This window comes from Macrobrachium rosenbergii, chromosome 9 (genome assembly GCF_040412425.1).
Source record: "Macrobrachium rosenbergii isolate ZJJX-2024 chromosome 9, ASM4041242v1, whole genome shotgun sequence".
In the NCBI taxonomy this organism is placed as follows: Eukaryota; Metazoa; Arthropoda; class Malacostraca; order Decapoda; family Palaemonidae; genus Macrobrachium; species Macrobrachium rosenbergii.
In genome coordinates, this window is record NC_089749.1 from 8,202,662 (window position 1) to 8,227,923 (window position 25,262).

The 25,262-nt window shown below is 34.6% G+C and overlaps 1 protein-coding gene across 1 annotated transcript in view; it reads left to right on the forward strand.

Moving 5' to 3' along the window:
* The window catches only part of LOC136842153 (cell adhesion molecule 3-like), a 94,050-nt gene extending 80,830 nt beyond the window's left edge, over positions 1-13,220 (forward strand). The window contains exons 2-5 of the mRNA XM_067109513.1: positions 6,607-6,805; positions 9,204-9,409; positions 11,541-11,676; positions 12,868-13,220. Coding sequence (XP_066965614.1) covers positions 6,628-6,805; positions 9,204-9,409; positions 11,541-11,676; positions 12,868-13,220 — 873 coding nt within the window. The 5' untranslated portion in view covers positions 6,607-6,627. The remainder of the gene's footprint in view (positions 1-6,606; positions 6,806-9,203; positions 9,410-11,540; positions 11,677-12,867) is intronic.
* The last annotated feature ends 12,042 nt before the right edge of the window (positions 13,221-25,262 follow it).

A 25,262-nucleotide genomic window follows, 5' to 3' on the forward strand; every position in this document is an offset into this window, starting at 1 on the left:
AGGTAGTTTTTATTTTACTTGTTGTGTTAGCCATAATCGTGCCTGGCAACGACATAGAATAGGCCACCACACCGTGGTAAAGTTTCACGGGCCGCGGCTCATACAGCATTATACCGAGACCACCGAAAGATAGATCTACTTTCGGTGGCCTTGATCATACGGTGAACAGAAAACTCGATCGCGCCAAAGAAACTTCGGCGCATTTTTTACCATTTATTTATTTCATTTTCGCATCCATCAACGACTTGTTTGTTTGTTCGTTTATTTCTCCAGCTATGCAAATTACACGTAAAATCTTTCAAAGGAGATTTGTTTCAGGAATGCCTTAGGGGCCTATAAGAACAAAGGCCGATTAGAATTTCAGATCGACTCAGCACCGGAAACTGAGTAAGATCTGGGGTTCCTGAAAGTCCGTCGATGTTTTAAAATCATTCCGAGTCTTGTATGGAACGGGAATGGAATATATAGAGAGTTTAGGCCACAGGCCAAGCACTGGGACCTACGAGGTCATTCAGGGCTGGAAAGGAAATTGAGAGGAGGTAGGTTTGAAGGTGTAACAGGAGGAAAACTTCTCTGTTGCGCTTTGGAATAATTGTCAGGAGAGGGTTGAGGACAGCAAGGTGGAAGAGAGAGAATATGAAAGGAGGTACGGTAAAAGGTACAACAGGGTTGCAGCTATGTCACAGTACGCCCTGTGAGGTGCATAGAGATGGCACTATATATATATATATTATATATATATATATATATATATATATATATATATATATATATATATATATATATAAAACAATTCATCGCATAACATCTCCAGAAAACAAATTTCTGACTCACATCGGGATCGAACCCCGGCCTCTCTCGAGTGAAATGACCTGCGTGGGTCAGTTGAGGTATCGCCTTGACCTTTTTCGTTTGAGAGACCGGGGTTCGATCCCGATGTGAGTCGAAAATTTATATATATAAAAATGTAAATATTTATTATATATATGTGTTTGTGTGTATATGTGTATGTTTGTGTGTGTGCTTGCGCGCACGCACAAACACATCCACTGACCAATCCTGGCCTCCAGTGAATCCTATAGTGTTCATTTTCGCCAGCGAGTTAATTATCCCCTCCAGCGACGGGAACCAAGCCAGGCATAAATGCTGTTTACTGCCGAACTATTGAGGGGAATTTTTAACTGTAAAACAAATGCATTTTGTCATATCTCAAATCCTCCTACAGATTCAATGAGAAAGATGACTCCCAGATATAGGTACAGAGCCCTCTCTCTCTCTCTTCTTCAGTAAAACAAATGCATTTTGTCATATCTCAAATCCTCAACAGATTCAATGAGAAAAAGATAAATTCAGATATAGGTACAGAGTCTCTCTCTCTCTCTCTCTCTCTCTCTCAGTAAAACAAATGCATTTTGTCATATCTCAAATCCTTAACAGATTCAATGAGAAAAAGATAAATTCAGATATAGGTACAGAGTCTCTCTCTCTCTCTCTCTCTCTCTCTCTCTCTCTCTCTCTCTCTCTCTCTCTCTCTCTCTCTCCTGCTTGTAACGGAATTATCTGCCATCAAAAATCGATTACAGGTGGAATGGAAGCCCCTCATTTAGTTAGTTGGCACTCTGTCATGGCCCCCGTGAAAGATGGAGCGAGTTGGTGTCAAAATTGAGAATATTCCTTTTTTTAAAATACTTTTCATGAAAATTCAAAACCCTGAGATATTTTTTTATATAAAAAAACACAAATTCCGCCTTTATTATAACTTTTCAACATGACTTTTGTTGTCAAAATTGAGAATATTCCTTTTAAAAACCCTTTTTTTTTAATGAGAATTCAAAATCCTGGAATTTTTAAAAAATAAAATAAACGAAATTTGAATAATATTATTTAAAAAAAACAAAATTTTTTTTTTTTTGAGAAATTCAAAATCCTGCAACATTCCTTTCATACTTTATTTAAAAAAAAAGAAATTCCTCTTTTTTGAAACCTTTTTAATATGAATTAATAGTCATGTAATTTCCTTTTTTAAATTTTTAAAATAAAAATAAATTTTTTTTGGTCATGTGTTGTTGATACAAATAGGAAGTTTTGATAAAGGAAGCTTGTTGCAGTGTGGGCAATTAAAATAGATTCAGCGCTTTCTCTCTCTCTCTCTCTCTCTCTCTCTCTCTCTCTCTCTCTCTCTCTCTCTCTCTCTCTCTCTCTCTCTCTCTCTCTCCGTAAAACAAATGCATCGTATAAGTCAGGTTAGATTATACTTTATGCACCTCAAAACCTTACCTGTATTTGTGAGAAAAAGATAACTTCAGATACAGACTCTCTCTCTCTCTCTCTCTCTCTCTCTCTCTCTCTCTCTCTCTCTCTCTCTCTCTCTCTCTCTCAGTAAAACAAATGCATCGTATATGTCAGATTAGATTATATATTTTTTACATTTCAAAACCTTACCTGTATTTGTGAGAAAAAGATAACTTTAGATACAGACAATCTCTCTCTCTCTCTCTCTCTCTCTCTCTCTCTCTCTCTCTCTCTCTCTCTCTCTCTCTCTCCTCGCAACAAAGTGGCAATTTAAAATTCAATCATGTAGTCCGGATAGTAACCGAAGCATTGGAGCCGGATCCGGCCGGATTCATTAGAATTAATCCGGATCCGTACACCGCGAGATACCTACTCGAAGTTTGGCGGTAAAAAAGACAAGGACCGGGAAAAAAAATACCAGGGAGGCGCGCCCCCCGTCCCCCCAACAAAAAAAAATAATAGGCAAAAAATAAGAAATGAAAGCAAGAATCTAATCAAGGGTATGATATAGAACGCTAAGCTTGGGAACGAAGTTCAGAAGTTCGTGTTTTTTTTTTTTGGGGGGGGGGGAGCGGGGATGTGGGAGTTTTTTTTTTATGAAGGAATGACTTGAAAGACTCAGATAACTTTTTTTTTTAATCTTTGAGGACATTTCATTGTTTTAGGATTAATGCAGCAAAGGCTGAGGGGAGTATTTTTTTTTATGTAGTTAAGACTTAGAGGAGTTTTTTAATGTAGAAAAGTCTCAGAGGGGTTTTTCATGTAGAAAAGACTTAGAAGATTTTTTTTTATTTAGTTAAGACTTGGGGAAGTTTTTTTATTTCTTTTCCGTTGAGGAAATTCCAAACACTTAGAAGAGTTTTTTTGGGATTTTTTTTTTGAATATAAAGACAAATTTTATGTCATTTTCAGCCCTAGAAAACATTACCAAAAAAGATTTAAAATTTTTGGTTTTGAAGAAATTCATTATTTTGGGATTTTTTTAATATATAAATATATCATATACATAAAATAAGAAACACGGTATATACATATACACACACACACACACATACACATAACATATACATATATATTTTTATATATATATATATATATTTATTTATTTATTTATTTATATAATATATATAAATATACATACATACATATACCCAGTATATATAAATATATATATAAAGATATATTTATTTATACATATACATATACATACACACACATACACATTCATTTATGAAAATGTATTCAGCAAATTATACAGCGTCGCCATCGCGTTCAAACTCAAATTAACTAGACAAAACACACAACCAGTCCTACCGCGTTCAAATTACAGTCCTTTTAGCCTATTTTTAATTCCTGCCTTGCTGAGATAATAATCACCACTAACTAAATAACGGAATAACTCACCAATCCGTATTATCTTTTTACGCACGAGGCGCAAAGGACAGGGTGACGGCTCAAATGAACAGGCGTATGTAATATATTACGAGTTTACTTAATTCAGTGCTGGAAAGTTTCCATAAAGTTCTCTCTCTCTCTCTCTCTAGGATAACTCGTTAATCTGGGAGTTTTTTTTTTATTTTTATGCTGGAGAAAGAGTAGTGACTCTCTCTCTCTCTCTCTCTCTCTCTCTCTCTCAAGGATAACTCGTTAATCTGGGAGATTTTTATTTTTATTTTTATGCTGGAGAAAGAGTAGTGACTTTCTCTCTCTCTCTCTCTCTCTCTCTCTCTCTCTTCTTCTTTTCTTCCTTATATTTTTCTTATTACAAAATGACATACGTAGGTTTCCGTCCTTTTAAAAATAAACACTTTTAAGGTTAGTAAGTCCCTTTCTCTCTCTCTCTCTCTCTCTCTCTCTCTCTCTACATCCACACACATACACATATATAATTATATAAAATATATATATATATATATATATATATATATATATATAATAATATATATATATGTATATATTTTTTTTTAGAACATCTGACTTTTCAGTAAGAGTTCTCTCTCTCTCTGTCTCTCTCTCTCTCTCTCTCTTTCTCTCTCTCAGGGATAACCTTGTTAATCTGGACGATTTTATAAAGGAGAAACAGTAGTCTCTCTCTCTCTCTCTCTCTCTCTCTCTCTCTCTCTCTCTCTCTCTCTCTCTCTATATATATATATATATATATATATATATATATATATATATATATAATTTATATATATATATACACATACATATGTATATGTATATGTAGGCTTCCCATACCAAGTTGAACAGCTGACCATCTTACCCACAAGATAAAATAAACAAACAAAAAAAAAAAAAATAAAAAAAAATCCCTGAAATGAGAAACAGACGGAAAAAAAAAAAAAAAAAAAAAGAAAAGAAAAACCACACAATACCGCTTCGCTAATCCTGACTACGTTTAATCAGTATTTCGGTCCTAATCCGGCCCGAAATAGGATTATCAGATTGGTAATAATGGATTATTACTGAAAAAAAAATTGGAGAACGAAGGATGAGTTTCGTTTACTTGTTCAAAAAGAGTAATTATTACAATACGGTGATAATTATCATGTTGGATAATTGTTAAAATACAACAGTAATTACATTGTAATTTGCAGTGTTCTGTATAATAGTGACAAAATGAATAATTAATATATAGTGTTTATTCAAATTAATGTATAAGAATTTTATAATATTAATATAAAAAATTATTATTAAAATACAATAGTAATTATACAGTAATTTGCAGTGTACAGCCAAAATATGATTTAAAAATTCTATGTGATTTAAAATAATTTGAAGTTTAAGAATTTTACATTAATATACATAATTTTTTATTAAAATACAATAGTAATTTTTATGAAGTAACTTAAAGTGTACAGTCAAAACATTATTTAAAAATTCTATTTGATTTAAAATAATCTGATTATTGTAATGCACCACTAATTATAATGTTACAAAATGAATATAAACTATTTATTATACGATCTACAGTCAAAATATGATTTAGAAATTTTATAAGATTAAAAATAAATTGATGATTAAAACATACTGCTAATTATAATGAAACAAAATAAAAACAATAATTAGCATACGATTTACATTCAAAGTATGATTTAAAAATTGTATATATAATTAAAATGGACTAGTTATTATTATTATTATTACTATTATTATTATTATTATTATTATTATTATTATTATTATTATTATTATTATTATTATTATTATTATTATTATTATTATTATTATTATTATTATTATTATTATTATTATTATTATTATTATTATTCAGAAGATGAACCCTATTCCTATGGAACAAGCCCACCACAGGGGCCTCTGACTCGAAATTCAAGAAGCTTCCAAAACATATTATGGAGTTCATTCGAAAGAAGTAACAGAAGGTAACATGAAACAGAAAGAAGAAGAGATCAGATATGAGAAAAGAAAAAAAATTAAATAATTAATGAATAAATGATAAAAATGTAAGTCCATTATAAAATACAGGGAAGATTGCTATAGGGTAGCCATGTAGGTTCGACACTTTCGCCGTGGTTAATAGTTTTTATATTTAATGAAACAAGCATAAGAAACGTCAAGATTATACTAACGATATAATACACTGTATTGTACGAAAATACAAAAAAAAAAAAAAAAATAAATAAACTTTAAAAAAACAAAGAAATAATACACACGTATTTCACTACTTATCACATACTAGCAATAATGAGAGGGGAATCTAGCTACATTAAAAGCATAATTTAATTTTTCAGGTAGAGCTTTTTATTCTGCTACAGAAAAAAAACTCCATTTCCTTTTATATATAAACTATTAACACATAATCAGTTTTTTTATCTATAATATATTATCTTTACACCTAATTAGATATTTTATTTATTATAGATTATTATGATAAAATAATAAAGTTGAAACGCTGGAAGTTGAAAGCTGATTGAAAGTGTAAAAGGAAAGCAGACTTTGGTATACGAAACTTAATCAGTTCAGTGATGCAGCATCAGGTATAAATGATGTTAATTAAACCTTACAAGTTATCCTTCATTGGCAACTCTTGATGTAAACAATATCTCTGACGTGCTTTTTCCTCCTCCTCCTCCTCCTCCTCCTCCTCTTCTTCTTCTTCTTCTTCTTCTTCTTCTTCTTCTTCTTCTTCTCCTTCCTCCTCCTCCTCCTCCTTCTTCTTCTTCTTCTTCTTCACAAGCAGTAAGAATAAAATAAAGGACTTATGCATCACTGGCAACTCACGATGTAAACAAAACCATCTCAGACTCTAAGCTCTTCTTCTTCTTCTTCTTCTTCTCTCTCCCGCCGCAGGAATCCAGAGCAACCACAAGGATGGAGAGGTCACCGGAATCTAGGAACTGCTGCCCTTCCCCACTTCCTCATTCCTTTGTGGATCTTCCTTCGTCCCATCTCTTCCCGTACGTCAAAGTGTTCTTCCCGGGAACCTCGTCTCTCTCCAAAGGATATTCAGCGTTCTTCGTGTTGCTCGTCCTACAACATATGATATCGGGTAGGTCTAGGGAAGATTTTTGAAGCTGTTATTTATCCGGTAAAATCTTAGGTGGTAAGCTTGAGATATGAACTAATTGCCATGAAGAATGATATATACATTTGTATGTATCAGTGTAGGTCTTATATATATACCTGTATAAGATATTTTAGGCCTAGAAAGATTACTGAAGCTTTATTTATCCGGTAAAATCTTAGGTGGTAAGTTGAGATATGAACTATTTATTGCCATGAAAAATGTATAATATTCAAGCATACATTTGCATGTATTAGTGTAGGTATTCACGATTATATATACATATATAAGCATATGAAATCTGGTAGGTCTAAGGAAGATTTCTGAAGCTGTTATTTATCCGGTAAAGTCTTAGGTGGTGAGCTTGAGATATGAACTATTTATTGCCATGAAAAATGTACAATATTCAAGCATACATTTGCATGTATTAGTGTAGGTATTCACGATTATATATATACCTGTATAAGCATATGAAATATATTTATCCAGTAAAATCTTAGATGGTAAGCTTGAGATATCTATTTATTGCCATGTGCATAATATTCAAGTACGAGTAGATTTATATATACATATATAAACATATGATATTTATCTGGTAAAATCTTAGATGTGGTAAGCTTGAGATATCTATTTATTGCCATGAAGAATGCATAATATTCAAGTATACATTTGCATGTATCAGTGTAGGTATTCACGATTATATATACATATATAAGCATATGAAATCTGGTAGGCCTAGAAAGATTACTGAAGCTGTTATTTATCCGGTAAAATCTTTGGTGGTAAGCTTGAGATATGAACTATTTATTGCCATGAAAAATGTATAATATTCAAGCATACATTTGCATGTATCAGTGTAGGTATTCACGATTATATATACATATATAAGCATATGAAATCTGGTAGGTCTAAGGAAGATTTTTGAAGCTGTTATTTATCCGGTAAAATCTTAGATGGTAAGCTTGAGATATGAACTATTTATTGCCATGAAAAATGTATAATATTCAAGCATACATTTGCATGTATTAGTGTAGGTATTCTCGATTATATATACATGTAAAATCTTGGGTAGTAAGCTTGAGAAATAAACTATTTAGCGGCATGAAAAATGTATAATATTCAAGCGTACACTTGCATGTATTAGCACAGGTAATGATGGTCATGTATACTTACAAAAACACAGTGTGTTTATATGTGCATCACTTAAATTCACTCAATCGTCAATCGTTTGGAAATTGGGAGTATAACACACACGGAAATTCGTATGCATAAACAGGACAGAAGGGAAATACGATTAGCAAACTTCGCAAGGCAATCATATCTTCCATAATATACAATGTATCGCAACTTTTGCAGTTGAATTCACTCTCTACAACTAAATAAATCTCACCGACACATAGGCCTACTGTACAATAATTGGTCATTTCACTCCAGCTAATGAAGGTGAAACACGGCTATTCATTCCCGTAGAGTTTCTAATCAGATTTATCGATAAGTCACCACGCTTTCATGGGCAGGAGTTCATTTATTCGCCGCTAGATGGCAATGGGACGGAGTTTGCGCGACAATGATTAGGCTCGTTGCATTGTTTTTGTTTCATGTTTGGGAGGACTTTAACTGCGCTTTCTTAGCGTTTAGTTGTCACAGTTTTTTTAATACAAATCATCCTTGTTATTCTCTTGTTTTTGTTCTTTGCTGCTTATTGAATTTTTGCTATTTTATCGTTCAAATACCAAAGTTTACTAGTTAATTTCTTGGCATTTACAAGGCGTTTTGAACACTCCACCAGAGAGGGTAATTTGGCAGCAAAATTTTGGCAGTTATAAACACGGATGGAATGGAATGGAATATAGAATTTAGGCCAAAGGGCAAGCGATAGGATGTATGATGAGGTCATTCAGCGCTGAAACGGAAACAGAGACTTTAAAAAAGGTTTCATTAAAGGTGTAACAGGAGGAAAACCTTTTGCAATGGCATTATGAAATAACTGTTAGGAGGCAGTTGAGGAAAGTAAGATGGAAGAAAGAGATATGAACGGAGGAGGTACAGTCTAACGAATGGAAGAGGTCACAGCTACCGGCCTAAGGGACACCGCAAAAACCTTAATTATGCCTACGGTGCACCGCGTGATGTGCGCTGATGGCACACTACCCTCCTACAGGGGTCAACAAAGAGGTGACCTATCGCGACCTGATTTAACTGGGAAACTAATGGAAGAGGTTGCAGCTACCGGCCTAGGGGACGCCACTGCAAAGAACCTTGAGGCAAGTCTATGGCGTGAGGTGCGCTGACGTCACACTACCCTCTTCCAGGGGTCACCGAAGAGATGACCTATCGCGACCTGATTCAATTAGGAAACTGATTCTTCTGGCTCTACTTCCAGGTGCAGGCGGCGTGGTAGTGAAAGAGGTCAAGGTCCCTGACCCCGCGATAGTCGGCAAACCAGCCCGGCTGGAGTGCGTGTGGGAGTCCAAGGACAAAGACTACTACTCTGTTCGGTGGTACCTGAACGACGAGCAGTTCTACAGCTACATTGTGGGCAACCACCCCGAGAAGGTGAACCACGACATGGCGGGCGTCCACGTTGCTGTAAGTGATGTTACTCTGGTTTGTATGTCTCTATGATTTCGCTCTGTCTGCCTCTGTCTGCTATTGTTTATGTGTTTGTCTGAAAGTCCTCTTTTTCTCTCTCTATGTCTGTTGTTATATATATATATGTCTTATATTGAAAATATATATATATATGTCTGTTGTTGTTTATGTCTTTGCTTGAAAATCACCCTCTCTCTCTCTCTCTCCCTCTTATTGTTTATGTTTTCCTGTTTTCCTGAAAGTCCTTCTCTCTCTCTCTCTCTCTCTCTCTCTCTCTCTCTCTCTCTCTCTCTCTCTCTCTCCATACCTGTTTTTGTTAATGTCTTTGCCTAATGTCTGTCTCTCTCTCTCTCTCTTTGTATCTGTTTTTGTTAATGTCTTTGCCTAAATGTCCTTTCTCTCTCTCTCTCTCTCTCTCTCTCTCTAAATGTTTATGTGTTTACCTAAAAATCCTTTTGTACTCTCGTAATCGATGCGTGCATTCTACTCTTTCAAATATGTACACTCATGAATATTTTATCACTTCCTTTTACTCCCTTTGTTGGGAAATGCGTCGCGTGCGCATGCGCACGCAAACGGCTTCTACATAATTATCAACTCGATACACGCATGTGTACGTAAGTACGCCCATCGTGGTGGCAAAAGATTAAATTACAAATCACTATCTGATATATGTGTAATGTCACCCCTTCTCCACCCACAAAACACACACACCCTTCCGGAAATCCGTCACGCGCATGCGCGTCTAAGTGGCTTCATCTATACATGATTACCAGTGCATATAAACACACACAGACACATGTACGTACGTACATTCAATGTCCGTCACGCCAGGGGGAAAAGATTAGATTACAAATGACTATTTATTCAGAATTAAGCATTCATAGATTTCGCATGACTGGGCTCGCTCCCCGCGCCCCGAATTCCCTCCCACCCAAAAAAACGGGGCTCGCCGACCCCCCCCCACCCCTTCCTCCTCAAAATCAAAAAAATAATAACTCATTAACTGGCGGAATTGGCACGAATTAAACCCGATCGGCACAAAACTCAATGAACCAGCTGGAAAATGAACGAACAAAACCCAGTTAAAGATATCTCATCCGCGTTTAACACGGTTTGCGTTGGCGTGGAATATTCGTGGACATTGGTAGCTGGCTCTGGCTGGCTTTCATCACGAAGACTAATAATAATAATACAATAATAATAATAATAATAATAATAATAACAATAATAATAACAATAATAATAATAATTAGATTAAAAAAATAAGAGGTGGTATCTCTGCTTGCTGTCAAAAAACTGGGTTATATTTAGTAGTTGTTGGTTAGTTTTGATTTTGAATAATAATAATAATAATAATAATAATAATAATAATAATAATAATAATAATAATAAAATAATAATAATAAAAAAGAGAGCTGGGTATTGTCTTCTAGCTGTCAAAAAAACTGAGTAATATTTAGCAGTGTTGGTTAGGTTTCACTACGAGTAATAATAATAATAATAATAATAATAATAATAATAATAATAATAATAATAATAATAATAATAATAATAAAATAAAAAAAGAGTAATATTCAATAATATTGTCTGCTTTTGAATGCGAAAAACACACACAATAATGTTGGTTAGCAATGCACAATAATAATAATAATAATAATAATAACACACACATAATAATAATATGTAAAATTAAATAAAAAAGAGAGCAAAGTATTGTCAGCTTGCTATTAAAATTTAGTAGTGGTTTGGCAAATAAAAAAAAAAATGGTAAAATTTAGTAGCATCGGCTAGAAAAATCACCGACTGTAGTAAGATTTTGTAGCATTGATTAGGAAAAAAAAATGCAGAAAAATTTAGTAGCACTGGTTAGGAAAATAAAACAATTCTAAAATTTAGTGGTATTGGTTTGAAAAACTTCAGGTCTGTAAGAAAGATTGCCAGTTTGAATTGATTTTTGTCGTCATTATTTTTTGTGACTCAGTGGTCATAATAATAATAATAATAATAATAATAATAATAATAATAATAATAATAATAATAATAATAATAATAATAATACACACACTCAACCATTGCAATATACGGTACTTAACGTCCTGCCGCTCTCATTCCACTCTCATTCCAGATCAAGCATTCCAACGAGCAGGTCGTTACACTGAGCGAGGTCACGCTGGATTCGGAGGGCATCTACAGATGCGAGGTCATGAGCGAAGCCCCTTTCTTCCAGACCTCAGTGAGCGAGGCACGCCTCAGAGTCGTCGGTAAGGCTTTGAGGAGCCTCTGGAATTCCAGGAAATTTTCCAGGGTTGCTGAATGAATGCTGTGAAGTGGTTATGGAGTCTCTGGATTCCTGGAAAGTTTCCAGGGGATGCAGAATGAATGTCGTGAAGTGGTTCTGGAGTCTCTGGAATCCTAGAAATTTTCCAGGGATGCAGAATGAATGGTGCCGAGTGATTGTGGAATCTCTGGAATTCCAGGGAACTTTCCAGGGACGCAGAATGAATGGTGTGGAGTGATTCTGGAACCTCTGGAATCCTCGAAAGTTTCCAGAGATGCAGTACAGTGATTCTTTTGTTACTGGTCTGGAAAACTGTGAAGTATCCTCAGAATCTCTGGAATTCCAGGAAATTTTCCAGCGATGCAGAATGAATGGCGTACAGTGATTCTTTTGTTATTGGTCTGGAAAACTGTTAGGTATCCTCAGAGTCTCTGGAATTCCAGCAAGTTTTCCAGCGATGCAGAAAGAAAGGAGTACAGTGATTCCTTTGTTATTGTTCGTCGATAAGTCTTTGAGGAATCTCTGGAGTTCCAGGAAATCTTCCAGGAATCCCGAATGAATTACGTAGACTAATTCTTTTCTTAGTGATCTGGATAACTGTGAGAAGAACTTCTGGAATTCCAGTACACAGATGACAGTAATTCGTCCTTTAAAAATAATTCACTTTAAAACCGAATTTTCAAAATCTCTCTCTCTCTCTCTCGTCAGCAAACTGTTTGAGGAGTCGCAGCTTAGATCCAAGAGAGAGAGAGAGAGAGAGAGAGAGAGAGAGAGAGAGAGAGAGAGAGAGAGAGAGAGAGAGAGAGAGTAAATAAATGCGATTACTCTCTTGTTTCTTTCTCATTCTCTCGTTAGTCAACTGTTTTGAGTAGAAGCTACGACCAGAGAGAGAGAGAGAGAGAGAGAGAGAGAGAGAGAGGAGAAAGATCATTTAGATATAAAAAATTTGGACAGCAAGACTGAAGAAAGGATATTTAAATAGAGACAAAGCGAAGAGAGAGAGAGAGAGAGAGAGAGAGAGAGAGAGAGAGAGAGAGAGAGAGAGAGAGAGAGAATCATCTTTAGGTATAAAAAAAGTTTGGTTAGTGAGATTGAGGATAGAGGATATTTAAATAAAAACGAGACAGAAGAGAGAGAGACTCCCTGGACTCATGACGCCCTCACATCTCGACAGATCTTCCCGAAAAACCGGAGATCCGCGGATTGAGGGAACTCTACCATGTCGGAGACCTGCTCAACGCGACTTGCACTGCGCGAGACTCAAGGCCGAAGGCCGGAATCATCTTCGAGCTGAATGGAGTCCAGTTCACGGTAGGTTTGGCCAGTGGCTGGAAAGGTGTGGCTGGAATCTTCAATTATATTTACCTTTGCGTAAAATATTGTCTTCGCTTTGATTATTATTATTATTATTATTATTATTATTATTATTATTATTATTATTATTATTATTATTATTATTATTTCATGCCGTCTCATTTTTGGGAGAAATCTCATCTAAAATTCACATCAGTTTGGGATACACATTAAATTATTTTTTAAAAATCAATTAAAGGAAATTGTCCCAAACTGATATTAGTTTTAGATGATGATGATGATGATAATAATAATAATAATAATAATAATAATAATAATAATAATAAAATATATTCTAAAATAATAATAATAATAATAATAATAGTAATAATATATTCTGAAATAGAAATATGACTAGATATGACGTAACTATAATACAATCAGGAATGGAAGTATAAACTTGGCTAAATATGGCGTCACAATTTTTCGAGCAAATTTTTTTTTTTTTTTTTCAAATTTATGAAATTTATGAAATTCGCATATTTTGCAATGGTGCCATTTGCATGAAAAACAATTTGCACGCAGTAATGGAGCAAATTGAATCTAATTTCATGTCGCTATAGATAAAATTGACTTTCAATTGGAGTTTACTGTTTTTTTTTCTCTCTCTCAACTTCTCATGTACTGAAGTTTTTTTTTTTACTGTCAGATATTTTCAGATCAATGTTTTGATCAAAAACTTCACAAAGGAGAAGTTTTTTTTTTTTTTATTTCACTAAAACTTCACTGACAATTTATTTAACTTTATTGGAATGGAATGGAATGGAATATAGAATTTAGGCCAAAGGCCAAGCACTGGGACCTATGAGGTCATTCAACGCTGAAAGGGGAATAGACAGTAAGGTTTGAAAGGTGTAACAGGAGGGTGGAAAGTCAGATGGAAGAAAGAGAATATGAACGGAGGTACAGTAAAAGGAATGAAAGAGGTTGCAGCTAGGGACCGAAGGGACACTGCACAGACCCTTAAGTAATGCCTACAGTGCTCCACGTGAGGTTCACTGACGGCACTAACCACCCCCCTACGGGGAATTAACTTTACTGATTACATATTTTTTTATTATTATTGCTAGGAGTTTTTTATTATTATTATTATTATTAAACCTTTGTACTTATTTACAATAATTTCAGAACACCATCAAGATTTTTACACCTTTTTTCAAACAAAAATATAGTTCAAAAAGAGATGTCTTTCTAATGTTTTAACTTACAATAATATTGGAACACCACCAACGATTAAATCAAAACCTAATTGTTTTCAAGAGAATCCAAAATGTTAATTTTCACCAAATATATCAAACCAATAATGACTTTGTCCTCCATATTTTAAACACCAATACATTCAAACCTCTGCTGATAAAATAATACTGTTACACCAACTTCAAACCACTGTTTTTGAAAAGTCAATATACACATTGTTACACCGTTTTTATTACAAAGAGATAATTGTAAATTTCTATCAAACAAAATAAAAAGCACTGACAGGTGTTTCAAACAAAATGATAATTTTGGCTATTCTGTCAACACAATATCCCTAAAATGGAGCTGCAGTATCTGCAAAAGATACAACACAAAATGGTAATAGCCCTGCCTTACTAGTTTTTATTGGCCTAAATGCACAAGAATCATTCTGAAACTAAAACGGAAGACCTTCAGTATCTGGACAAATACAAAACTGAGAAAAATGTTAGACATCCCTATAAATTTTGAATCTGCACCCCCCTAAATTCTGTTGAAGAATCATTCTGAAACTGAAGTAACTTGTATTAGCGTTTCCCAATGGGTGGCATCCAATTTCGCAGCCAATTTTCCATTTTAGACAGATTAGTACAAGGTCCAAAGTCTCCTTGAAAGAACCCAGATCACCTGCTTCCCCGAGGAAGCTGGTGCCGTCAGTGCACCTCATGCAGTGCCTGTGGGCATTACACTTTGCCCCACCAGCCAGCTGCAACCAGACCCTCAATTCGATTCTCTTTCCAAGCCTCCATCTCTAACGATTGTTTAAGTGTGTGGTTTTCTTCCCTTTGTTTCCTCCTGAAAAACACCTCAGAGTTTTCGAGGAATCTAAAACCCTCTGTTTTCTTCACTGCACACAGTGGAGCTTTCTTCTGTTACAGCCTTTGTTTCTCCTAGACTCCCTTTGATGTTTTTCTCCCATTTTTCAATTTGTTTTTCTTCTGTACACCTTTAAAACCCTTGTTGTGGTGTTACACCTTTCAAACCTTTGTTTGAGGTTTAGCATTTCCAAACCTCTGTTTCCTTCTGACAGGCAAACCTTTGTTTTCCTCCAGTTACAGCTTTCAAACCTAGAATCTTTCAGTGCTGAATGACCTCATCACAATAGCTCCCAGTGATTGGCTTTTGAATCCTTCAGTTCTGCTCCCGTCTAGTCCACCAAATTCCCCGTTACTCTCTACAACCCTCCTCTCCGCAGTTCAGGCCACGTGTTTTCTACAGGTCTGGTGACCCTCAAGAATCCATGGTTGTATTTCAAAACATCAGAGCCTGGAATGGAGCCTAGGACTGTGCTATTTTCAGTAAGGAGTCTACTGAAGCTGAGTTTAGCTTGTTGGAACAGGCTGGGGAGACAGCCTAGAATCTTAGATGTATTCACTGTTAGAAGTCCCTTGCATTCTCTGATATTCAGAATCCATGAAGGTTAGAATCCTGGTTGTGTACTCTATGAGCCTCCAGAACCCTAGTTGTTGTCCTTCAGGTTTAGGTCTAAAATTTAGAATCTAGTTGTGTTTTCTAGTAAGTCCAGAATCCTAGTTGTGTTTTCTATAGGTCTAGAATCCTAGTTGTATTTTCTATAAGTCCAGAATCCTAGTTGTATTTTCTATTAACTCCAGAATCCTAGTTGTGTTTTTTATAGATCTAGAATCTTAGTTGTATTTTCTATAAGTCCAGAATCCTAGTTGTATTTTCTATTAACTCCAAAATCCTAGTTGTCTTTTTTATAGATCTAGAATCTTAGTTGTATTTTCTATAAGTCCAAAATCTTAGTTGTATTTTCTGTGAGTCTCGAACCCTAGTTGTATTCTTTTCAAGTCTAAAATCCTAGACTTATTGTCAGTAATTCTCTTATATTATTCAGCAAAACAAACTCACTTGTCAATGGTTGCACTGAGACTTGAGGCCATCCTCGACAAAGTTGTAAAAACAGCCCAACTGCACAACAGCTGCTGTTGTAAGCTGTAATTTCTCTGTCCATGTTCACAAATGCATTATAACCCAGTATCAACAGAATGAAACACGAACAACAGACTCTGCAAAGGGGGACTCCATCTTCTGCAAAGGGGGATCATTTTCCGAGGGTCTCTCTCTCTCTCTCTCTCTCTCTCTCTCTCTCTCTCTCTCTCTCTCTCTCTGTGCTTCTGCTTTCTGTTTGACGGAGAGGAAAGCATCAGTTGTCAGGGAGAGCTGGGCTCAACTGGAGCACCCTTCTCATTCCTCTCTCATTGCAGTACCTGGATGAAAGTAAGCTGTGAGCTGGAAGAGTTTGCTAGCTTCGTTTCACTGTTGATTGCGAAAGCTCTTTAAGTTAGGACAGCTTTGTATACAGAGAAATACAGAACAAGATTAGTTTGAATGAAATAAAAGCAGCGAGTCATTGCACGATATAGAATTTTTCATCATAATGATCTCTGACGTTGAATGAAGTGGTCAAAATAGACCCAGTTCATCTCTAAATTCGACTGATATAATTTTCAGTAGGTGATATAGACTCCCTTACAGCACTGATTCTTTATGCATCCTCTCTGGAACCTTACTTGCGTAGGCTCGAATCCTGGCCATGGGAGATGAAAAGTTCTTTGTTATCCCCAGTATGATATAAGGTTTGTGGCGAAAAGCGTAGCCAAAAATATACGAGGAAGCTGAGAAGTTTAGAGGCCATTATAGCTGTCAAAACTGCATATATATTTAGCATAAGTGAAACTTTGGTCGAATCCACTGTAAATTATTTCGACGGAGAAAGTAAGCAATGGACTGAATTCTTGATATCTTGATCAGTATTGTCATTCAGATGAATCTCCTAAGATAATTACTCTGTTAAAATAATTTTCTTTCAGATGTTTCTTTCAAGATAATATTGCCCTAAAATGGAAAACTGTAGTATCTGCAGCAAAATTTTCGAAATTGAGATATGCCACCTATTGGGCTCCTGAAACACTAATACACAAGTTACTGCAGTTTCAGAATGATTCTTCAGTGCTTTATTTAGGGGGTTCCATTTGCAGTATCTGCAAAAACCAGTAGTAAGGCCAGGGAAAACTGCAGTCTCTACCATTTTTCTCAGTTTTGTATCTTTGCAGACACTGCAGTCTTCCATTTTAGGGCAGAATAAGTTTGTAAAGTCCTTTTGTGACAGATTTACCGTTGGAGATAATCAATTTGAAAAAGCAGTTCACTTGAGTGCTTAGACTGTATGCAATTGTTGACGTTCAATCTGCAAAACTTCAAGCTGAAGTATTCGCTAAATCCTCTCCACCTCTTTCCTCGACAGGGGCGCCTTCGGCATCGCCTTCGTCAGTAGTAGCCCTCCTGACGGCGTGGGGGGCCGCGTTCCTGACGCTCAGAATAGCGACGTCCTTCTTTTAAAAAAAAAAAGAGAGAGTCGATGGCGCCGTCGCTTGCAAGTTCCGCAGAAGGCCTGGAACTGGAAGTGTGGATTACAGAAGAGAGTCCTCGAGGGAAGGACGCTTGGCTGGACGTCTCGCTTTTCCAGCCCTGCCGAACTTGACACCTGAAGAAGAAGAAGAAGAAGAAGAAGAAGAAGAAGAAGAAGAAGAAGAAGAAGAAGAAGAAGAGGAAAGAAAGACAGCCGAGAGACGAGCGTGAACAAACGCGCGCGTTTTTCCCTCTCAGACTGTCCAGTAAAAACAGCGAGCGCGCGCGCCTTTTGTTTACGTCGTAGCAAAGATGGCGACTTGTGATGATGATGATGATGATGATGATGATAATGATGATGATAATCTTACGTCTAGGATACTGTTTACACTGTCAGTCCGTGCCAATCTTAATATTATATAATATATAAAACATAACGACTCTTTATTTATAAAAACTGAGAAAGGAAAAACTAATAGTGTATCTCGCGAAGTTATAGACACATTTCTTAAGTTCATTCGCTTAACATGTATTTGACTGCATGACTGTGTAGGCCTCAAAGGAGAATTTGACGCTTGTTAGGGATAGGCCTATTCGTCAGTGTAACTTGGGTGAATCCGTGTGAATTCGACGCGCGCGCGCGCCTGTGCGAGTGTTCAGTAGAAGCGTGTGAGTTTGCCTGTAGCGAGCAAATCTTATTTCAAAAAGTAGGCGTATTCATACCCCTTAGTCCCACCTTTCCGTTTTGCTAAGGGTCTACCTAGTATACATAATATTCTGGCTAATGCTCGGTTGTGCTGGGGAATATCCTTGAAGATATTTCCCGTGTAAATATGTCATTGTAAATATAGATGATAATAATAATATTCTTTCAAATAAAACCAGAGAATCTGACAGCAATAAGTGAAAGTTGATCGTGGCGAGATATTTGCTTGAAACACAGACATATTAATGCAATTCAAACACTTTAGGAGAATAAGTAGAAAAAAGATGAAAAATAAGTAAATATATAAGTAAATAAATGAAAAATAGTGTCATAAAAGAGAAAAATAGCAGAAATAAATAAGTAAATAAATATATATATATATATATAAAAAAGTGATGGAAATCTCTCACAGATTTTGGTGCTCTTTATATCATAGAAAATTTAATAATAATAATAATAATAATAATAATAATAATAATAATAATAATAAATGTGTCATCTCTTCTCTTCTTCTAGACAGACAATAGGGTTTGATTTGACATAGCGGATTGGATTCTATTAGAAGGACCCTCAGACGACTCAGACGGAAGGAGAAGAAGAAGAAGAAGAAGAAGAAGAAGAAGAAAAAGAAGAAGAAGAAGAAGAAGAAGAAGAAAAAATCACTATAGTTGTTACCGAACAAAATGTGATCGAGAAGTGGTAAAACTTACGCGTTACTTCCGTGTGTAAAAAAAAACTATACTTCTCGAGGAACGAACGATTTTTCAAGTTGTGTAAATTGTCGTGAAAATACGGAGAAGAGACAATCACGAACCGTCCCTTAATCGTTACTGCGTTATTTAGTGAGAATAACGCCTGAGTCAATATTGAACATACGCATCTAAACACCGTAAGCTCTTGCGTAAAATACAATGGGTGAATTTGCGTCATTTTAATAGTTTTTTTTGGGGGCAGTTTTAGCCTATTGTGAATCTTTTACTATACTTCATAAAACTGTCAAACGGACAGAGATATAAAAAAACTATTAAAAAAAGCCAGTTCAATGAAAAAATAAGTGACGAGGAAAAATAGACGGTAGAAATGATTGAATTAGAAAAAAATGATTGATTAATATAAGACAGTGGGTCTTTCCATTTTCAGCTTATTGTGAATCTTTTACTGTACGTCATGAAACTGTCAAATGGACAGAGACATAAAAAAATTAAGTGTTAGAAAAAGCCAATTCAATAAAAAAAAAGTGACAATGAAAAAATATATAGAAACTATTGAATTATATAGAAAAATTATTGATTGATATAAGACAATGGGTCTTACAGATGAAAGACAGGGTAGAGTGATGGCTTGGAAAAAGACATAGTAATTAGTGTAAGACACGATGCAGCAGACAGACACTACAGTTTGGAAGGAACTGATACAGTGATTTGGAAGAAATGATTCGGTATTGCAGTGGAAATGAGCCAACGAAAATGAAATGGAGAAATGGCAGAGAGAGAGAGAATAATATTTGGTTAAGAAAAATGAAGTAATATTAAGTAAAAGTAATTATAATTCTTGAAGAATTAAAAATAATTTTTGGTGAAAAAAATGAAGTAATTTTAAATAACAGTAATTCTGGAGAATAAACAACAATTTCCGGTAAGAAAAAAATGGTAAGAAAAAAAAAAGGAGTAATGCTAAATAGCAGTAATTTTGGAAGAATTAAAAATAATTTTTGGTAAGAAAAAATGTGGTAATATGAGTAACAGTAATTTTTGAAGGATATAAGTAATTTTTTAGTAAGAAAAATTAAGCAGTTTTAGGTAATTTTCGCAAGAAAATATAAAATAATTTGGAATACAATGAACCCAACTTCAGGTCAAATAAAATTACCTTCAGTCAAACGAATTAAACTAAACACCAGACAAACAGATCCAATAAAAAAAAGGTTAAAATATAAAAAAAAACATCCTAATGCAAAGCTACACTTCTCAGAGGACGAGAAAAAAAAGCCACATAAAAAAAAATATGGAATACGAACAGAAAGAGAAAAAGAAAAAGAAAATATTGAGACCGGTAATTTGGGAGGGTGAGAAAGGAAGGGGCAAGAAGGTGCAAATAGCTAAAGTTTCCAGATAATTTTTTGGGTAATGGTTTGATTCTAACAGGGAATCCTGATGCTGCTGGAGAGAGAGAGAGAGAGAGAGAGAGAGAGAGAGAGAGAGGGGGATCATTGTAACTGTCTTTACAAGTATAGGTGAAAATGAAAGACTTGAGAGAGAGAGAGAGAGAGAGAGAGAGAGAGAGAGAGAGAGAGAAGAGAGAGCATGATTGTAACTGTCTTTAAAAAGTACAGGTGAAGAATGAAAAGACTTAGAGAGAGAGAGAGAGAGTTTTCCTGAGAGAGAGAGAGAGAGATTAAAATAGTTTAGCATGTACTGTAACTGACCATACAAGCTCTAAGTAGAAGAATGAAAAGACTTGAGATGGAATGACAGAGAGAGAGAGAGAGAGAGAGAGAGACTGGGAGACCACACTAATAAACTCACAAGCACAGGATGGAGAAAGATGGAAAATTACAGCTGAATAAAAGGTAAATAAAGACAATTCATTTTCAAGTGAAAATACAATAAATACATTTAAACTCATGCTTTTCAGACATCATTCAAAAAAAAAAAAAAAAAAACAAACTAACGAAAAATCTATACAAGAAAAGGGAATTGTTTGCAAAACGCATTATTCCGGAAAAAAGACTTTTTATACAATTTTCAATTGAAAATGACAAATAAATAAAATCCTAAAATGTGTGCTAGCAGAAATGCAGAAACACATCCTTCAGATCGTTTATTTCCATGTTGAATAAAAGTAGTGAGAAAGGAATAAAGAAACTCATGTAAATAATTTTGTCACAATTTATAGCATTTGGAGCCCCACATGTTTCTGAGCTGAACAAACACTGGGGAAGAGATGTTTACCTTCGTATAACTTTTTTTTTTATAGCTAATTACCCAATGATTTGTGCTTGTATTTATGGACAACATTGTAATGAGAGAGAGAGAGAGAGAGAGAGAGAGAGAGAGAGAGAGAGAGAGAGAGAGAGAGAGAGAGGAGGAGAGTCGGAAAATTGATAGTATGATGTTAATGAATTTTAGAACAATTTTAAAGGCAAACTTTTCAAGTGACTAATACAATTTTCCAGACATCATTCAAAAAAAAAAAACAATTAAAACAAACAACTCTATACAAAGAAAATTGTTTTCACAACATTGTTTAGAGGAAAAAGAGAGAGAATCTTTTGATAGTATAATGTTAAAATGAATTTTTGTGAACAAAAATGAAACAGGCAACAGACGTTTATATCTGTTCTTAAAAAGTGAAGCACTTAAGAAAATATCATGTAAATAATATTCATGTCAAAATATTTATAGCAAACTCAGCCCAAGTTTCCGCGCTGAACAAATTGTTTACCTTCACAAATTTTTTTATAGCTAATTACCCGAGAGAGAGAGAGAGATTTAGAGATTGTTTAGAGAGAGAGAGAGAGAGAGAGAGAGTGTCTTTTAAAAGTATGATGTTAATGAATTTTGTGAACAATTTTAACAGGCAACCGGTTTCGACTATTCTTGTGAAGCACTTCTAAGTATCTATTAAAACTCTGGTAACTATTACTGGACAAATTGTTTTTATTCCATCTAAAAGTGATGCCAACTATACAGCATACGTATGCATATTCACATGTGAATATATGTATGTATATGTATATATACATATATATATATACAAGTATATACATATATTATATATATTATATTATATAATACTATATACAATTTGTATTTACACATCACATGCATAAGTCTGATATATATATATATATATATATATATATATACACCAGAAATTCAATTTGTATTTACACATCACATGCATAAAGTCTGACGTACTTATATACATAATCACTATGCATGCAAACACTTGCAATATCTTTTAATTTAATTAGGATGCTATGAAGACATGAATGAGATTTATCATAAAGGAAAATAATCACGAACCTATAATAAGGAGAATTAGAACAATAATACTCTAATGAAAAACTACAGAGAGAGAGAGAGAGAGAGAGAGAGAGAGAGAGAGAGAGCGAGGACCCACACGTCAGGGGAACACAAAGGAAAAAAGAAAACATACAAATACCTTTCCTTATGTAACGCCAACACCAAGTGACCTACTAGACAAATTGGTCCACTCTCTCTCTCTGTCTCCCTCTCTCACACTCTCTCTCTCTCTCTGAGAACGATAAAAGACTAAAAAAGAGAGAAAATAAGTTAAAAGCCATCAAGAGAAGGGGGCGTCACAATCTGGACCTCTCGTTTGTACTGCGGAGAAATCGTGTCTTTTGTGAGTCAGGGGAAGGTGGGCCGTCACAAAGGCTTATGTTATACGCTCCCCAGAGGCGATTGGAGCCCATCTCGAAAAAGCGATTTTAATCGTCGTGGACGAATTACGAAAAGACTGTCCGTGGCTCTTCCTGTCGAAGGGGGCGGAAGACAGCGAGTGAATGTCTGTACGTGTGCGTGTCTCAGTGTCTGTTCACCTGAATTGCTCTTTTTCTGTTAATGTCATAAAACTGGAACCTCAAACGTTCAAGAGAAGATGCGATGCATTACTAACCTTGAAACAATTCTCCTTGTATTTTCATAATTTGCTTACATTTTTATCTATTTATTTATTGATTTGTTAATTCTGTTGCTTCTTTGAAATGAACACCGTCATATTCCTTGGAAGTTTCTTGAATTTCAAGTCAATGGCCCTGTAAGCAGGCTTGTTCAATAATAATAATAATAATAATACACACACAATAGGTTCTATTGAATATTGATTGCTGCTTCAGCTGCATTTGTTTGTAGAAGACTTTTCCTGTATTTTCTTGTGCGGACTTCTCTTCAATGGAGGTGCGTGCTAACACTCGCCTATGTTGTCATTTCATGGTGAAAAGTCAAAACAGATTTTGGACTTTCCCCATGAAATGACAAAATATAGTAAGCTGTTAGCACGCAATCCTTGAAGAGAAGTCCGCAATATGAAAAATAGAAAAAGTCTTCTAAAATAAAATGCAGCTGAAGCAGCACATGTCTTCAATAGAACCTGCTTTAAAAGAGGGTCTGCTGTAAATAATAATAATAATAATAATAATAATAATAATAAATAATAATAATAATAATAATAATAATAACCGGGCGAATGGTCCTGTTAAAAATAATCTTCAAAGCTAAAGAAGATTTATTTCGCCTTAAATCATAAACTATGAAAAACTTTAAAAAACAGATTTTAAATATTCAAGTATTTAGCACAAGTATGAAATTCCCAGATTATATCAGGTATCAGAGACAGGTAGGAATAAAAATCTAAATTCTGCATACTCTAAACCAGTGGTTCTTAACCTGGGGGGTGCGTCCCCCTAGGGGGGGTTTCAGCAATTTCCAAGGGGGGCGCAAGTCCTAGGGAAAAATTTAAAATTCTCTAATTACATTCGCTATTCTCTTAACAAGAGTCGCTAAGAAGCAGTGTCAAGGATCTCACTAATTCATTCCCAAAAGAATAAAAATGCCCATTCGATTTCTCTTTTTTTTTATTTTCCTTTAAATCTGGAAGGGAATTTTACTCATAGATGCAAGGGGGGGGCCGGTAATAAAAAGATTAAGAACCACTGTAATAGAACAAAACGTGAATTACGACAGAGAAAAGCGAGTAAAAATTAAAAAATGAAATTGATGATAAAAAGGAAGACTTAATTGATTGTTAGGATTTTGCGTTTGAGGTTGAAAATCCTCAGAGACGAAAGATTTAAAGAGATTCTTTTTTTCCCTACGTTTTTGTGAGCAATGTATGATAAAAATAGCATTAAAACTATTGGAAAGACACTTATCTAGTCATTCATTGCGCGCCAAAAAATTTGTATATTGTTAATATTTTGTCATGACAACTAATTTTGTCATGATAACTAATTTTTAGCTAATATTTTGTCCTGATAACTTGAACTCATTATTTTGACATTTTAATACACGTTAATATAAGCAATATAAAAACTTGCTTAGCTAATATTTAGCCTATTCCGTCTTGTAGGTAAATAAAAAAATCATACTATGTAGAGAGACATAAATTATGGGATTTATGCTTGAGAGAACACTAGGATTACAAAATGATTTAACGAGATTTATGACGTCATAGGTGGGAGATTTTAATCCCGAGGGCGGAAAAAAATGTTAATAAGTCATTAATTTGGAAGACCAGCTTTAGAGGCAAGACTATGGGAGACAAATAGGGAATTTTACTAAAGGGGAAACTCTAATCAAAATCTGACTTAATGTCATTCGTCTCCCGGAAGAGATCGTGAATAAAAAAAAAGATAAAATTACAATATCTTTTTGGCTGGGAAATTTTGTCAATAAACAAAATAAAAGATAAAATCTTACCGGATAAATCTGGTAACATGATTTATAATGGTTTTTAGACGATATGGATGCTTGCTAAAACGTGTTTCTCTCTCTCTCTCCTCTCTCTCTCTCTCTCTCTCTCTTCTCTCTCTCTATATATATATATATATATATATATATATATATATATATATATATATATATATATATATATATATATACTATATATATATATATATATATATACAAACACACACTATATATATATATATATATATATATATATATATATATATATATATCTGTTGCTTTATTTGGCGATTGTATTTTTCAAAATTTTTGTGATTGTTTTTTCAAGAAACATGATACTAAGCAAATTCTCCATAAATTATTAGAAAAAAAACTCCATCTTTTTTCCCCTCTACGTTTTATGAGCAATATCTGATGTAAATAGAATTAAACTATTGGAAAGACAAAGACACTTATCTAGTCACT